Source organism: Ictalurus punctatus, chromosome 2 (genome assembly GCF_001660625.3).
Source record: "Ictalurus punctatus breed USDA103 chromosome 2, Coco_2.0, whole genome shotgun sequence".
Classification (NCBI taxonomy): domain Eukaryota; kingdom Metazoa; phylum Chordata; class Actinopteri; order Siluriformes; family Ictaluridae; genus Ictalurus; species Ictalurus punctatus.
In genome coordinates, this window is record NC_030417.2 from 28,878,624 (window position 1) to 28,895,553 (window position 16,930).

Here is a 16,930-nt window from a genome sequence, read left to right on the forward strand (position 1 = left end):
TAGATACTACCTTATCTTCAGAGGGACAAATTATTAGATGGACTCTATACTGATGTTCTCGTTGGACAGAGAGCCTCACACATACAGGGGCTTTGCAGTGAAGATAACAGGAGGTCTTACAGTGATCTTACTCTCTGTATAGAGCTTCAAGAAGTAGAGATTTGCTGCATTCTTGGCTAGGTCACTCTTGTAAAAGAGATTTTATCTCAGTGAGTTTTTTCCTGGTTAATTAAAGGTTAGAAATAAACAAACAAGTGATCTGACCTTTTGTACTGCTAGTATAATTTATATCCGAGTCATAAACTGTGTATGTGTATGAAAACACCAAAGATTAACAAGGATCCCTTTAAATGTTCATGAGTTGAGCTTGCAGTCTTCTTTCTTTTTATTTATTTAGAAGTTTGTTTTCTGGTCAAGTATGGTTCCTCTTGTGTGAGCATTGAAAGTTGATCGAGCTCATGCTCAGCACTCAGAGGATTCACTGTTTGCTGGTTGATCACATCATCAATAATTCCCCATTTTCCCTCTGCTGACTAAAGACTCGTATATGAACTTAAACTAAAATATTAAATAAAAAGTTTTTTGCTCTATATTAATGCAATTCCCAATGTGTAATAAATGTTCCATAGATTTCTCAGTTGCTTGAGAACTTCTGTCAGTTTTATTAAAAAAGAGAGCGGAAAACTCCTTTACAAAGTAAGACTTTTGGCTCCCAGAATGTTTTGCAGCTGGCCAGTATATAACATCACTCCAGACATGCATGAGTTAGTATCCGACTATATGCTGCCAGTTTTTGAACCCTATGTGTGTACATTTTTTCTTTAAAGTTCAAGAAATAGGTTCAGAAATGTGAAAACTCTAAGTTAGAAATAGGCTAGACAAAGGGAGCATAACTTTAAAAACTTTTTATAATAAAGGTTAGTTGCATTCCAGTCAGAGAACAGTTACCCACAAAGACATCCAAGTGAGAATATATTCATACAGCATGACTAAATGCAGTGTTTTGTCCTAAACATACTTGTTAGTGACTTTTTATAGGTTTCATGGTTTTTGTAATCATTTTTGAGATCACATCCTTCATGCTTTACTGTATATGCCTGGTTGTATTTTGGTTATCAACAAATGAACTGGCATTTAAAGCCCAGTCCAGATGGTATTAACCAGATGCTACTGATTACATCAGGCTTAGACTTCACACATTCATTAGTGCCAAGTGTTTACTTGCAATGCTTTCTCCAGAATGTTATGGAACAGTTTAACCCGGGGCTGAAGAACCTTGTCAACCTTGGAAAGAGCTACGAGAAAGCTGTCATGGGTAAGCACAAGTCTCTGAATTTTTTAATGCATGCATTTTCAAATGCAAATATTCAGTGTTGTGCCATTGGTATATTTATAGTTCAGCTTCATTATGAAAGCAAGCTAATTTGGGTAATACTTTATAGTAGTATTACATAAAAACGTAAAGTTGAGTGCAGAAGTTTATATGGCTTTTATTAATTTCCATACCATTTTAGTAAATGCTGTCCTCATTATTTGAGACATAAAGCAATTAAGCATAATTAGGTATGTGCAGTGCCCTCCACTAATATTGACACCCTTGGTAAATATGAGCAAAGAAGGCTGTGCAAAATTGTCTTTATTGTTTAACTGTTTGATCTTTTGTTTAAAAAAAAAATTCACAAAAATACTCTGCTCTCATGGATATCAAATAACTGCAAACAAAACATAGGTTTATCAAAAAAAAAAATCTTTGTTAAATATACAGTTCTCTTTCAAAGGGAATTCAATGTTGCCTGAGCTTCATGCTGTGGGAAGTGCCCTCGTGCATGATTGGCATCTGAAGCTTGTGTAACATCATGCCTATTTAACATCATGCCTGCCGTGATCAGGTGGCGTGGCAATTAAGCTCATCGTGTGATATAGAACGGCACCTGTGAACCACACGGTCAGCCTTATTATCTACAGCAGGACTGCATGTCGGTCGTTTGTATAATGCTCTTCATGTAAAGACTCTTCATTTCCTCTCTCTCTTTTCAAAAAAAGAAAGAAAAATCTCTTTACTTTTCTGTCCCGTTAAAAAAAAAAGAGAGAGAAACGTATGAGTGAGAGAGACTTCAGGAAGTGTATCACGCCTTTCTCCCTGTTCATCATGGGGAGCTAGGTGTCCTGAGGTATCTAGGGGTGAAGCATGCCATGGCAGCCCTCGAGAGGTCTGACTGTGCGCATTGTGAACACCTTACAATCAGGCAGCCCTGCTCGTGGCTCATTCTCTTATCAGCCGAAGGGAGTTGGGTTTCAGAGCCTCAGGGATTTGGGCCAGGCCGCTGCCAAGACTTCTGGGGAAAACCATTCACTTGCTGTATTTAAAACCCCACAACGTTAGATTATCTGGCCATCATGGGGAATGAACGGCACGGCTATTTAGCTATGCCGAAGGTGGAGGAGGCACTTGCAAGCTACCTCTCTCCATCAGTGGCATGTAATTTAGGGGGGGCTGGCCATCCAAGCCATGTACCTCGGCGTTGGTGGGCAAAGCCTATGCAGCAGCGGGTCTCGTTTGTGGGTCACTGCATACAATGGCAGTGCCTGACTGAGTGCCTGCTGAGTGAGCTCGACATCAGGGAGGGAATTGGGCTCGAGGCAGTGGCAGAACTTCGCCGTGCCATGGATTTGTCTCTCTGGGCGAACAAGCCAATGGCTCGTCATATTGGCCATTCGATGAGTAGCTTGGTTGCAGTGGAGTAACCTCTCAGGGATGGGGGACAAAGATAAGGTCTCCCTGCTGGATGCCCCTGTTGAACCTTCTGGCCTGTTTGGCGGCATGGTTAATGCCGTCGCCGACAGTTTTTGTGAGGCGGAACAGTTGTGTTTAGTCAGTTCCTTCCCCATCGTGTCGAGTTTGCCCAGGCATCCATGAGTGGAGTCCAGGCCAGCACTAGTGCAACTGAGGCACAGAAGGCGAGTGTTGCAGCCCACCAGGCATCCACGGTCACAGCATGCTAAAAGGCCTGATCTGAGAATGATCATAAACGCCAAGCAGACAAAGAATGAGTGCTCCTGATGGGCTGCGGGGGAACATATCAACGGATGTGAGGTTGTTAGGGCAGTTAGCCCCCAGTACTACTGTAGGGCCTCCCCTAGCCAAGGCCGTCCCAAGTTTACATTCTTCTCTGGGCAGAGAGCTGTCACAGGGCAATGAAAATCTGATGCTTTCCCTCCAACAGAATGTGAAACAAGTACGATCACAAAAAGACCATCGGTCAGTGTGGAAACTACTGCCAAATGTGTCTCCATAGGTTCTGTCCACCATAGTCAGAGCAGAGCCCGATGTTAGCGCAGGAAGTAAGATTCGTCTTGGGAAAAGGAGCCATAGAACATGTACCCGATTCCCTAAGGGAGGGAGGTTTTTGCAGCCATTATTTCCTGGTCCAGAAAAAAGTTGGAGTCCACGGCCAATTTTAGATCTGCATCATTTGAAACATACTCTTTGGACATACAGGTTCAAGATGCTGATGCTCAAACTTACCATTCCACGGATTCAGTTTGAGGAATGGCTTGTGATGATGGATCTAAAAGATGCATATTTCCACATAGAAATATTGCCCAGCCACAGGAAGTTCCTGAGGTTTCCATTTGGAGGCAATGCATACCAATATCAGGTTCTTCCCTTCAGGCTAGCTTTATCCTCTCGCACCTTCGCAAAGTGCATGGATGCCGCTCTGGCTCCCTTGCAACTCCAGGGCATCCATGTACTAAACTACTTGTATGACTGTTTAATTGTAGCATGATCCAGGGAACTGGCGATTCATCATCGAGATGATGTTCTTGTCCACATGAGGAGTTTTGGGCTCAAGTTGAACCTCAAGAAAATTATGCTTTCTCCAGTGCTGAGGACAACTTTTCTAGGGGTTATATGGGATTCTACTACAATGACAATTTCTATCCCCAACAATAGGGTCAATCCTATCAACATTGAGCAAGATGAAGCTGGGTCTGGGCATCCCCTCCAGTCTCTATGAGGGACTGTTTGAGCTTATGACAGCAGCAGCCAATGTCATACCATTGGGCCTCTTGCACATGAGACCATTTCAGTGGTGGTTGAAAAGTTGTGGTTTTGTCTGAGGACGAAACTTCTAGGATTGATCAGTGTCATGCGGCGATGCCTACGTGCTTTGAGAATTTGGAGGTGTCCCTGGTTTCTAGCCTTGGGTCACACTCTAGGGGCATCTCCTTGTTGCAAGACGGTAATGACGGACGCCTCCCTCACGGGCTGGGGCGCAGTCTTGGACTGCTGTCCGGCTCATGGTCTCTGGAGTGGCCCTCATTTGGACTGTACATAACCTAGAAATGCAGGCTGTTTTTCTAGCACTGAAATTCTTTAGTCCTCATTTGAAAGGTCACCATGTGTTAGTTGTGAGAGACAAAACAGCGGTGGTCTCATATCAACCACCAGGGAGGGTTATGTTCGCACCCCCTATTCAAGCAGGTACAACTAATTCTTCTCTGAGAGGAGGGAATGTTTTTGTCAGTGAGTGCATTGTACATTCCGGGAAACCTCAGGGGCCAGACCCCTGTGGGGGTCTGGAATGTGGGGGCAGACATCCTGTTGAGGTAGGGGCTGAGGCCCTGGTATTCGAGGCTCCATCCATAAGTGGTGGAGTCCATAAGGCAGAGGTTTGGCCAAGTGGAAGTGAATGTGTTCGCCTCAAGGGAGACAACACATTGCCCACTGTGGTTTGGCCTCACTCCTCCCGTACCACTGGAGCTGGATGCCATGGTGCACACGTGGCCAAGGTCACGTCTATACGCTTTTCCCACGATCGCTCTGCTCCCACAAGTTCTAGCGAGAGTTCGCCAAGACCGTCTACGTCTGCTGCTAGTAGACCTTAATGGCCAGCTCAAATATGGTTCTCCGAGATAATATCCCTGTTAGGCGGCACTCCTTGGGAGATTCCCATCCGCAGGGATCTACAGTCTCAAGCCGGAGGGCTGATTTATACTCCTCGGTCAGAATTATGGAAACTGTGGGTCTGGCCCCTGAGGGGCACCAGCTCATAGATTCTGGTCTCTCAACTGAGGTTGTAGAGACCATGTTGAACAATAGAACACCTTCCACAAGGAAATTGTATCCGCTCAAGTTGTGACTTTTTGTCTTGTGGTGTTAGGAATGTCAGCTAGACCCAGTAAACTGTGCAATAGCTACATTCCTGGAGTTCTTCCAAGCATGTTTCTCAGCAGGATTGGCTCCGTCTACAATCAGGTTCTCCGTGGCTGCCATTTCGGCCCGCCACAACCGTATTGATTGAGTTTCTGTGGGGCATCATCCTCTAACATCGAGGTTTATGTATGGTGTCAGGCAGCTGAGGCCTATCCGCACACCACACATACTTTGGGGCCTTTCTGTGGTCCTGGAAGGTCTATCAGGTGCCCCATTTGATCCCTTAGAGAGCCTTAAAGAAGCTTCTTACTCTTCTGCTGACCATGACATCTGTCAAGCGAACTACAAGCCCTCCGTTGCCCCTTCCTGCCTTGATTTTGCCCCTGGAGTAGCCAAGGTCTTCATATATATTAGCCTGTTTTTTTTTTTTTAATTCCTAAAGTGTCTATGTCTGCTGCCCAGCCAGCTGGTAGTGTTGCAGGCTTTCTGCCCTTTTCCGTTCCTCACACCGGAATGGGGAAACCGGAAGCATTTTCAGGAAACAAGGTTACATTTACATGTACAGTGACATTTATTCATTTAGCAGACGCTTTTAACCAGTGCGACTTACAAATGAGGAAATCTAAACAAACGAGGTTACACAAACATGCGTAACCCAGACGTATTTTGCAAAAAGTTTTAGGCACCGTATTTTTGTTTAGTACAAACTTTGTTATAGATTTTTTTTTGTTTTACGACGTCTACATTATCAAGTGATTTTGGATTCCCAAACATTAGTTTTCTAGCACAAAATGAAATGTTAGCGAAAAATGTCTCATTAAAGAAAGCAGCATATTACATAAGAGAACACTTTTCTGACAAAAAACACAATGAAGGCTGCTGGGATTTGCTGCAAACATAAGAAGTGTGACAGTCAAAGTCTCCAGAAGAACTGTGGCTGTTTCTGCAAGATGCTCAGTAAAAGCTACCAGCTAATTTCCTTATAAAACTGCACAAACTGTATCCAAGACTACTATTTTATTTAATTTTTTTTGTCATACCAAATATTGACTTTCATTTACTACTCTTTACTGTATTTTTTTTTATGTAGAAACATTTAATTTCATTATTTTGAAGGCATCTTTGCTCTACAGCATTTCTTTGCATGTGCCTAAAACTTTTGCACAGTACTGTGTGTACACAATTATTGGCACACTTTTAGTCAATACTTTGCTACCTCCCTTTGCCAAGATAACTGCTCAGAGTCTTCTCCTATAATACCTGATGAGGTTGGAGAATACATGGCATGGGATCCATCCTCCATACAGAATCTCTTCAGATCCTTCAAATTTCAAGGTCCACGCTGGTGGACTCTCCTCTTCAGTTTACCCTACAGGTTTTCTATGGGGTTCAAGTCAGAGGATTGGGATGGCCATGGCAAGATCTTGATTTTGTGGTCAGTAAACCATTTTGTGTTGATTTTGATGTATGTTTTGGATCATTGTCCTACTGGAAGATCCAACCAGTGCCCATTTTAAGCTTTCTGGCAGAGGCAGTCAGGTTTTCATTTAATATTATTTTTTATATTAATGAATCCATGTATCCTAACAAAATGTCCAAGTCCTCTGGCAGATAAACAGACCCAAAACACTCAAAACCATCCTCTTCACAGTGCATTGAGACCGTATAGACACACATTCTCTTCCAGGTTGATTCATAGCATTTCCCATTGACTGGAACTTCTTAATTATTGCCCTGATGGTGGAAATGGGCATTTTCAATGCTTTTGCTATATTCTTATAGCCACTTCCTATTTTGTGAAGCTCAACAACCTTTTGCTGCACATCTCCGCTATATTCCTTGGTCTTACCCGTTGTTGTGAATGACTAAGGGAATTTGGCCTATGTGTTGCCTCTTATTTATACTCCTGTGAAACAGGAAGTCATGGCTGAACAATTTTCTTTTCCTAGTCATCCAGGTCTACTAAAAAAAAAAAAAGTAAAATATCAATGGGAATATGTTTCAAATATATTTTTCTCATATGAATTCATAGGGGTGCCAGTAATTGTGGCATACATATTTAACAAGGATTTTTTTTTGATAAGCCTGTGTTGTTTGTAGTTGTTTGATATCCATGAGAGCAGCATATTTTTTTTACTTTTTTGAACAAAAGACCAAAATGTTAAACAATAAAGACTATTTTTCACAACCTTCTTTTCTCATATTTACCAAGGGTGCAAATATTAGTGGAGGGCACTGTATTTCTGTCCGTCATGCATGTTTAATTGATGGTAGGTGTATTTGCTCTCTTATAGCTATGACCTTGGCTGGAAAGATGTACTTTGAAGCTGTGGGTAAGATCGGGGAGAACGCTGCTGTATCTCCAGTGTCAAGAGAATTAGGTGAGTGTCAGTCAAGCCTTGTCTGAAAGGAATTGTGGGCCTGTCCCAGCTCTCAACAACAGGGTAATGCCACTAAGCAGACTAGTTAATAAATTTTTTTGAGTAGCAGCATTGAGTAACATTGTTAAAGTAATCGCTTTTTAAAAAAATTAATAAATATATAAATAAATAAATAAACATGCACAATTGTGGTGGACAAGTCATAAGCCCAAGTGCCTGTAACAACAAAAATTCCGTGTGTGGGTTATTGGTGTTTTATTCATAGTTGCCTAGCAGACAAGATTACTCAGTAGGCTAGTGGTCACTAGTAGTGGTGTTTTTTGGTGTTTTTTTAAATTAATTAATTTATTTTTTATTGTATCATTTTGCAACTCTAGAAAGAAATGAACACTACTCATACATTTCTTTCTATAGTTGCTAAATTATACAATAAAGAAAATTTTGTCTCTTGCAAAAGAGAAGTTTTTTTCATTTGGCACATATGTTTAAAAAATTTTTGGTAGTGTTATACATATTTGATTGGAATAAATATTTTTGTTATATAGTATTTTTTTTTTTAAATAACCCAACAAATTTATTAAATGAAACACTAATCCATAGATTTATTGCTTTCTATGGGTCCATGCACAGTTTTGGAACCCCATTGTTTTTGTTGGGATTTTTTATTTTTCTCCTATTATTATTATTATTATTATTATTATTATTATTATTATTATTATTTTATGCTAAAACAAATTATGCAGCCAAAACTGTAAAGTGTAGCAGGGATTTTACACTGAGGGTAGCACTAAGCTACCTTCATGATACTTGAAATGTATGTTCATCTATGGTCTCTGTGGTGTTCTTTATATATTGGCAAGAACTATTCAATATTTGCAAAGGGTGCTTGGAACCCACAAATCACCACTGATTGGCTATATTGAAAATAGTTATTTGCTGCTACTTCTCCTATTTTAAAGTAAATCCGAAAACAAAAAAGTAAATAGGATGTACATATTGATCATTTTTGCAAATTCGTTTTCATTTTGGCAGTCATAGTAGAATTATCATCTCGATATCTCTCTGGTTTCATAACACCACCATACTGACATACCTCTGATCCCCATTCCTGTTTGTAAAGCAGGACAGCCTTATCATATTCCTTTCCATTTGATTTCATTATGAGATTGCTTTGTTTACAGATAGCATGCCAGAACATGCAAGTTAAGTCTAAGTGGAAAAAAGCATGGGCTGGACGTGCATTTGTGTACATTTTAAAGTGCCTGTATTTTCTTTGAATTGTGTAATAGGAGTTGGATTTACATCGATGTGGGCTTGGTACAGTATGTAGGTAATTACGAACAGACTGTGGGTCCATTATCATTTTGCAAAATTCACCTTATGTGACCTTTGCTAAGCGGTTCACTTTTGTTAATGTACTGTGAAAGAGGTTCCGTTTCCTCACTCAGACTTACTATTGAGTCGTATATAGCGAGATGTACCAGGAGTACACAGTATGAGACTATGTGCATTAGAACACCATAGTTAGGCAAGTTTTGTACAAGTTCAGCAAGTTCCTCAAATTGGATACTATGTTTACTCAGTTGCTATGTTGTCAGTAAAGCAACTTACTTCTTGAACTTACATCAAAGAACCATTTCTCCCAGGCTCTTACACCAGACTACATGAAAGAACTGCGCTGCTAGGTTTTATGATTAGCAAATATCACGATTCATTTGCATTCAGCACTTTTTTTTTTTTTTGCAAATGATTCCATTTTGCTCTTAAGTTATGGTGTTGTTTTAATGAGCTTGAGTGGTGAGGTTGCTGTAGTCAATGTGGCCTTGGTTTTCCTTCTGTTCAGCTTGAATCTGACAGCCTTAACTTGGCTGAATAAAACTGAGCCTGTGCCAGTACTTACATAATGGCAGATGGCACATAATGCAATTGTTTTATGCCATGCAAAATGACTGCTCCTGATTTTTTTTTTTTTTCTTTTCATTTGAACTTTTTCACTCTTAGTTGTCAATTCCCTATAGCATGACAGCTACCATCATTGGAAGAACAAAAGTTAACTTTTTTCCTGTAACATGTGAGGCAAAAATGGTTGCTCAAGCAACATCATAAGGCACTGTGGAGGAGATGCTAGCTGTCCTCCTTTGCATACATGAGCTAACTGATGTTTGTGATTGACTGGAGTCACTCTGATTGACAGGAGTGTGTCATTCCCTCCCCCTCCAGTGATCATAGCCAGTTCTGTCCTCCCGGAATGTTTTGTATAGAATTGTAGTTTCGAACATATGATCTGCCTACAGTCATCTCCTGTATATGGTGATTGTGTGCTTAAAAACATCTGACTTTATTGTAGTCTTATAAATAGGGATACACTCAGGTATTTTCTAAAATCCAGACTTGTTCCTGACTTGTACATGAGACCTGGATATGTTCTACTGTATATGTCTGTAATATAAGGGGCTTTAATTGCAAAAGGTTGAGAACCTCTGTTCTAATAGGAGCCGGGAGCAAAAAGTTTCTGTTTTAATGGCTTTTCTATTAAATCATTTTGTTTGGTTTGAGGCAGTACTAATACTGCAGGATATATTTCTTGACAATCTTTTCATCTAAAAAAGAGAGATTGGTGTGTGTGTGTGTGTGTGTGTGTGTCCGTCTGTCCATACTGCAGTGTTGATTGATGAACAGCCTTTAATCAGTGCAGAGTGAGGTGACCATGATTGGGAAGCTGTGTTATATAGTAGGTGAAAATACAGCTGCTCATATAGCATCTGAGACTTTCATTCATGCCATTGCTGCATTTTAATTTTTGATAACAAATATCAGTATAAAGACACATTAAAAGATATATTTAATCTACGAATAAACTAGTAATATTAATAAAATGCTGAGAATACAACTGAGTATATCTCTCGTCTATAGAACAACGTGGAGCTTTGTGTCTCTGGGTGAAACATGTCTCCTGAATGATCAAACTCTCACATTCAGACTGAAATTAAGTTAACGTGGGATGAGTGAGTTCCTATGGGGTTGTTTTTCCTACAACCCCAGATATTTATGCTCACACTCAGGGTCATATGTTATTTTATTTGCAGTAGTGGTTTGAATATATAAAATATGGGAACATTTAAAATGGTAAATGGCGTACTTGTATAGCGTTTTTATCCAAAACGCTTTACACTGTGTCTCATTCGCCCATTCTTACACACACATACCAGTGAAGCAGAGCTACCATACAAGGTGCTAACTTGCCATCGGGAGCAACTTTGAGTTCACTGTCTTGCCCAAGGACACATCGGCATGTGGAGTCGTGTGGGCCGGGAATCGAACCACCAACCCTACGATTAGTGGAAAACCCGCTTTACCAACTGAGCCATAGCCTCCCAGTTTAGTTATATTTATGTATCTGGGAGCATCCAAGATGCTAAGTGATACAACTGCTCATTCATTTATTTGAGAGCTATAATTGAATATAAAGTGACTTTATACCTGTAGCTGTCATAATAGCCATTTTAATCATTTTATTGTGATTAGGATTGTGCTCTGCTAATTTATAGTACTTTCTCTTGCTAATGGGCTCTCAGTGTACACACAGTAACACGAAGTTATACAGCCCATACCAAGTCAGTTGTTGAGAGTCTCATCCAAAGCAATTCTTTCATGATTTGGGAAGTGTTTACTATGGATATGAATTCTAGGCTACTAAAAACATTGAGTATCAGTGGTCAGTTTTTCATCAACGCAAGAGCTGACCTCTGCCTGCAGAATCAAAGGTGTGTCTATTTGGATAAGAATGAAAGATCAGACCACTGCAGAGTTCATCAAAATGCAGTAGATAATTTAGTCTGTTATTTCACTCTGGGAGGAGGGAGACAAACCCCAATGTAGACAATCCAAAAAGAAATTAATAATTCTAATGTGTTGCATAATATATAGCTGTATGCTCTCATAATTGCTAAACATTTTGCCCCAAATGACCCTTGATGCTTCACCTAGTTCTGTACCCTATGTAGTGAGCACATACAGTGAATAGGAAGCTATTTGGGATTTGGCCTGTGCTATAGAGGGCTCAAATAAAAATGATTCCTGCATGAAGATGAGTTGCAGATGGTGGAATTTATTGTGGATCCATAAAAGACTAAGAAAAATAATTGACAAGGAAACATTACTGTGGTTAAATACATAAAAATTTCTGAAATATTAAGTTTGTGATAAATTTTTTGTTTAAAGTGGCAATTTTCATTTTCTGTGGTCTATACAGTATGAACACAGTGTAATGCTACTGCTAATGATTGTCTTTCATAATATTAAGAACTCAGTAAAAATTAAAATGCATTTGAATACATTTTTTTTTTTTTTGTATTCAGTTTATAAGGTGATTTGACTACCATTCTGCAAATGTCTTTAAGGAGACCAAACAAAAGTAGCTGTTGTACTGAAATCCAGGCTGTCCTCCCTCCATGACCTTGTCTTCTGCAAACACTAACATTGGAGAACGTCCGCTAACACAATGCACATGGTATTGGCCAGAGATAACAGCAGAAATGTGCGTGCCCAGATAACCCCTGTATAAAAGACCTTACACTCCATGTCACTCAGGAAATGGAACATCGTGACTCTTGGCTTTTCTTGCTAGGTGAAACTGGAGCTCATGTTGCAAAGTTGATACCGGATAGCCTTGAGAGTCATGAGCAAATTGATGACACTGACCTGGGCACCTCCACAGTCATGAATTAGAGGGGCAAAAAAAAAACCTACCCACCTAGGTTAAATTGACCAGCCCAACAACCCAAACTTCCCTCCATGCTGACATCAAGAATAGGAGTATCTCCTTCACAGTTATGTACAAGAGCGAAAGGAGCAAAGTACAGAAATTTTCCACAGAACTTTCTTTGCTGATTTATCTTTGGATCCTGGAATCCTGTCCCCCTTCCTGGCTGCTGTCATTAGTCATATACAATATCTCTCTGACATGGTTTGTAGCATATCAGGTAGTGCTGTAATCTTAGGAATGTAATCAGAATGTGGTGTTTTACTGCAGAATGTCATGTTCTGTGAGTGATGTCTGAAAGCAGCATGCTTTCATGCCCATGCACATTCCTTGTGGTTGGCATCAGTTTTCACTGATGTTCAGTAAACCTTATCAAGAATCCTCTATTTCAGGAAGCGTGTGTGTTCTGCAAGTTAATGGGAAAGGATGGGGAGGTGTTACTTCAATGCCTCATAATGATGCATGATTTAGCCTGAGGGTGTTGCTGTGTCATTGCTGTCATGGTGATGGAAAACAGTACAGTAGAAGATTGCTGACATTTAGGGCGGCAACTAACGATTATTTTTATAATCGATTAATCACCCGATTATTTTTTTTCCCCCTGCAAGCGTGCAAATACAGCATATAATGATGATAAACTTGAATTAAACTAAATCTTTTAAGCAACTCGCACCAGTTTCCCCAAAGCCTTGAACAATGGAGCATTTTGGATATAAACATATTTGTGCTTGTGCATCACTGTCGTGCTGCCGTGCTACACAAGCTCCGCTTTGCAAAGTTTACAGGTTAGTTTTTTAAACGGTGTTTAATATAAAATGTTCCCCTGCTTTTTGCTAAAAATAGCGGTGTTGCATTACACGCATTTGACGTCATACACCATTGACTGGGAAACAGTTTATACTTCCGGTTAGTAAAAAAAAAATGCTAGTGTTCTATTGGAGATGATATTACCTTTTTATAAAATCCATACACCAGATGGTAGAGTATATAATGCATAGTGTAAGTGTATAGTACGCCATTTGGGACAAAACTTGAGTATTTACACTTCAGTGCATGTGTTACGGTACAGAAGTAACATAATGAGTAAACATACCCCGTGCCGCGCGCAGACCATCTAATCGATAATGATATTCGTTGCCAACGATTTTCATAATTGATAATTATCGATTTTATCAATTAATAGTTGCATCTCTACTGACATTAGATTATAATCTTTAATTGTAATTGATAAAATCATGCTATAACATAATTTTAAACTAATTTGACAACTGATTTACAGTGCTGTGAAAAAGTATTTGATTTCTTCTCTTTTTGTGTACATCTCATACTAAATTGTTTCAGAAATTAAAACAAAATCTAAGATAAAACAAAAGCAACCTCATAATGAGGTTCAGTTGGACTAGACGCAACCAGGCCTGATTACTGCCAGCCCTGTTCAGTCAAATCAACATTTAATACAACTTTTTGAACAGCATGGACTTGGTTAAAGGTCTTACGCAGTAACACACTATGCCAAAACTGATAGAAGTTACAGAAATGATGAGGAAGAAGGTGATTGAAATACATCAGTCTGGGAAGGGTTACAAAGCTATTTCAAAGGCTCTGGGACTCCAAAAGCCCACAGTGAGAACCATTATCTCCAAATGGAAAAACTTAGCACTGTAGTGAACCTTCCCAGAATTGTCCGACCTTCCAAAATTCCTCCAAGAGCACAGCAATTACTCATCCAGCAAGTCACAAAAGAACCAAGGACAACATCAAAGGAACTACAGGCCTCTCTTACATCAATAAAGGTCACTGTTCATGACTCCACTATCAGAAAGACACTGGGCAAAAATGGCATCCATGGAAGAGTGACAAGGCGAAAACCACAGCTAACCCAGAAGAACATTAAGGCTCATCTGAATTTTGCCAAAACACACCTTGATGATCCTCAAACCTTTTGGGAGAATGTTCTGTGGATTGATGAGTTGAAAGTGGAACTGTCTGGAAAAGAGGTGCCCCGTTACATAAACACAGAATTCCACAAAAAGAACATCATACCTACAGTCAAGCATGGTGGTCGAAGTGTGATGGTGTGATGGATGCTTTGCCACTTCAGGGCCTAGGCAACTTCCAATGAATGAGAGGAATCATAAAATTCTACTGTCTACTTACAGTCTTCAGTCTGTAAATTGAAACCCAATTGGATTATGCAGCAAGACAATGATCCAAAGCATAGCCCTAGAAGTAAGTAAAAGATTAATCTCCAGATATGGGAAGCATTTTCTGCTAAAGATGGCACAACCAGATTTTAAGTTTAAGGCGGAAGTTAGCAGTTCACATTGGTGATAGGTGTTGGATAACTTTTTTTTTTTTTTTTTTTTTTTTTTTTTTTGCTTCAATAAAAAAAAAAAAAACATATAGCTGATTCCTCCTCAAGATTGTGGACCATTTCAAAATTGACATGGTAGAGAAATGTATCCCACAGGAAGGAAGGAATCTCGCATTAGTAATCTATTGCTTTGTCTCGATTTACCCGCTTGAATTATGTGCTGCCCTTGTTTCGGTCAAGAAAAATGCGGAATGTTTCGTGTTCATGAATGTGAAGTAAAATCTATCAACGTATGTTCAACTTAGCTAACGTTAGATGAGTGTTAATGTAACATCATTTAACTATATTCATTTGTGATGACAAAAATTTCAGCTGACAATAGTCACTAATTGCACTTTTATGTCCAAAAATGAAAAATATATATATTTAATGGTTATAATAATCTAAAGTAATTGTAAATTATGTTCGATCTCCTGTGTCGGTCAGTACAGATGTGTTCAAACAGTATGGTAAAGCTTGTCATGGTAGAAACTGCAGTGTGCATATATAAAGAACCACCAAGCTGGAAAAGCACATATATTTCCCTAATTTCTCCATCTGGGCATTAATGAAGTATTATATTATCTTAATTGCTTTACATGTGTTTCCATATTTCTCCTAGAATAGGAAGAAAGAAAGTACACTGTTCAAATTTTAACTTTTCTGCATGTAATCCTCTCTACTGTCTACATTTTAACTTAAACAGGCTTTTTCCACCAAGCGGTTACCATAAAACCCTGTATATACCTTACAAAAGTGATTTGGGACTATATCCAATAATGATAACTCTTTTATTTGTATCTTTCTGTTTTGATCCAAAATCAAGGTCAGCTGGATCTGCTCTAGCATACCACATACCACAGAACAAGGCAGGATGTTAATTGCTTAATTATATAATTCAGTGCCTCTATCTCCACTCAGTTATTCAGGTTTATTTTTCTAATAAACTGTCACCTGCCTGTATATCAGTCAGAAAATCTTTTGGCACTAACTGGATAGTTAGTGGTATATAGAAACCTTTTTCATAGCTAGCATATTTGTTTTAGTTGTGGTAAACAAATCGCACTAAGAAAGCTGCCTACCAATATAAAGTACCCAATACAAACCATAAACTCTTTCTCCCATGGATTGTGAGACAGCAAAGGTGCCTTCAGAACTATATTGATTGGCAATTTTTCAGATGAATCCCCCAATGTGGTTCATCTGGGCTGATGTGAATACTAACTCTACCTGGGAGAGGTCTGAGTTTGCTTTCAAGTGAACTTGAGCAAAATCATGAATTCCTCTCTCTCTCTCTCTGTGTGTCTGTGTGTGTCTGTGTGTGTCTGTGTGTGTCTGTGTGTGTCTGTGTGTGTCTGTGTGTGTGTGTGCGTGTGTGTGTGTGTCTCTCTCTCGCGCGCTCTCAATTCTTATGAGACCATAGTTTAAAATTAGGATCTTAAAACCAAATGTGCTTGGGCTATCAACAGTATACCTGGGCACCCTGCCCATGCCTGCCCATGTATCATTTATGTTTTGGAAATACTGAATAGATTTTGTCACCATATTTATGGTTAAGGAATGCAAGGCTTTCACTTGAGGTTTATATCCTTAACCTTATCCACATTTCCCTCAGCCAATTTGTTTTTTTTGTTTTTGTTCTTTTTTGTTCATGAAAATCTGTGCAGTGGGAGAGCCAATGAACCAAAAGTATCAGTTTCACTTTGATTACAACTGTACAGATGGACCTAAGTGTTAGTGACCTTAGACTCTTCTGTATTGTATAAAGCTCAGGTATTTTTCAATACACTGCTGGTGAGGGAAACGGATGCAAATGACAATTTTGTTTTTCCCCCAAGGGATAGTTGGAAAAGGGAATAGCATGTGGGAAGATGCACAACCAAAAACGCACTAATGAAACATAATGAGCTAATGAGCTGCTACTGTAGTAGAGAAAGCTTTGCATCCAGATGTGGGGGATGTGGGAGCATTTAATTGGACAAACACAAGATTAGTCATATCTATCTATCGATGAATGGATAGATGAGATATATATATACAGTATCTCACAAAAGTGAGTACACCTCACATTTTTGTAAATATTTGATTATATCTTTTCATGTGACAGTACTGAAGAAATGACACTTTGCTACAATGTAAAGTAGTGTGTACAGCTTGTGTAACAGTGTAAATTTGCTGTCCCCTCAAAATAACTCAACACACAGCAATTGATGTCTAAACCGCTGGCAACAAAAATGAGTCCACCCCTAAGTGAAAATGTCCAAATTGGGCCCAAT

At 39.4% G+C, this 16,930-nt stretch overlaps 1 protein-coding gene across 2 annotated transcripts in view; it reads left to right on the forward strand.

Moving 5' to 3' along the window:
- baiap2l1b (BAR/IMD domain containing adaptor protein 2 like 1b) overlaps window positions 1–16,930 on the forward strand; it is a 54,875-nt gene that overhangs the window by 3,372 nt on the left and 34,573 nt on the right. For both annotated transcript variants that reach the window (XM_017489025.3, XM_017489033.3), the window contains exons 2-3: window positions 1,240–1,315; window positions 7,453–7,539. In XM_017489025.3, coding sequence (XP_017344514.2) covers window positions 1,240–1,315; window positions 7,453–7,539 — 163 coding nt within the window. The remainder of the gene's footprint in view (window positions 1–1,239; window positions 1,316–7,452; window positions 7,540–16,930) is intronic.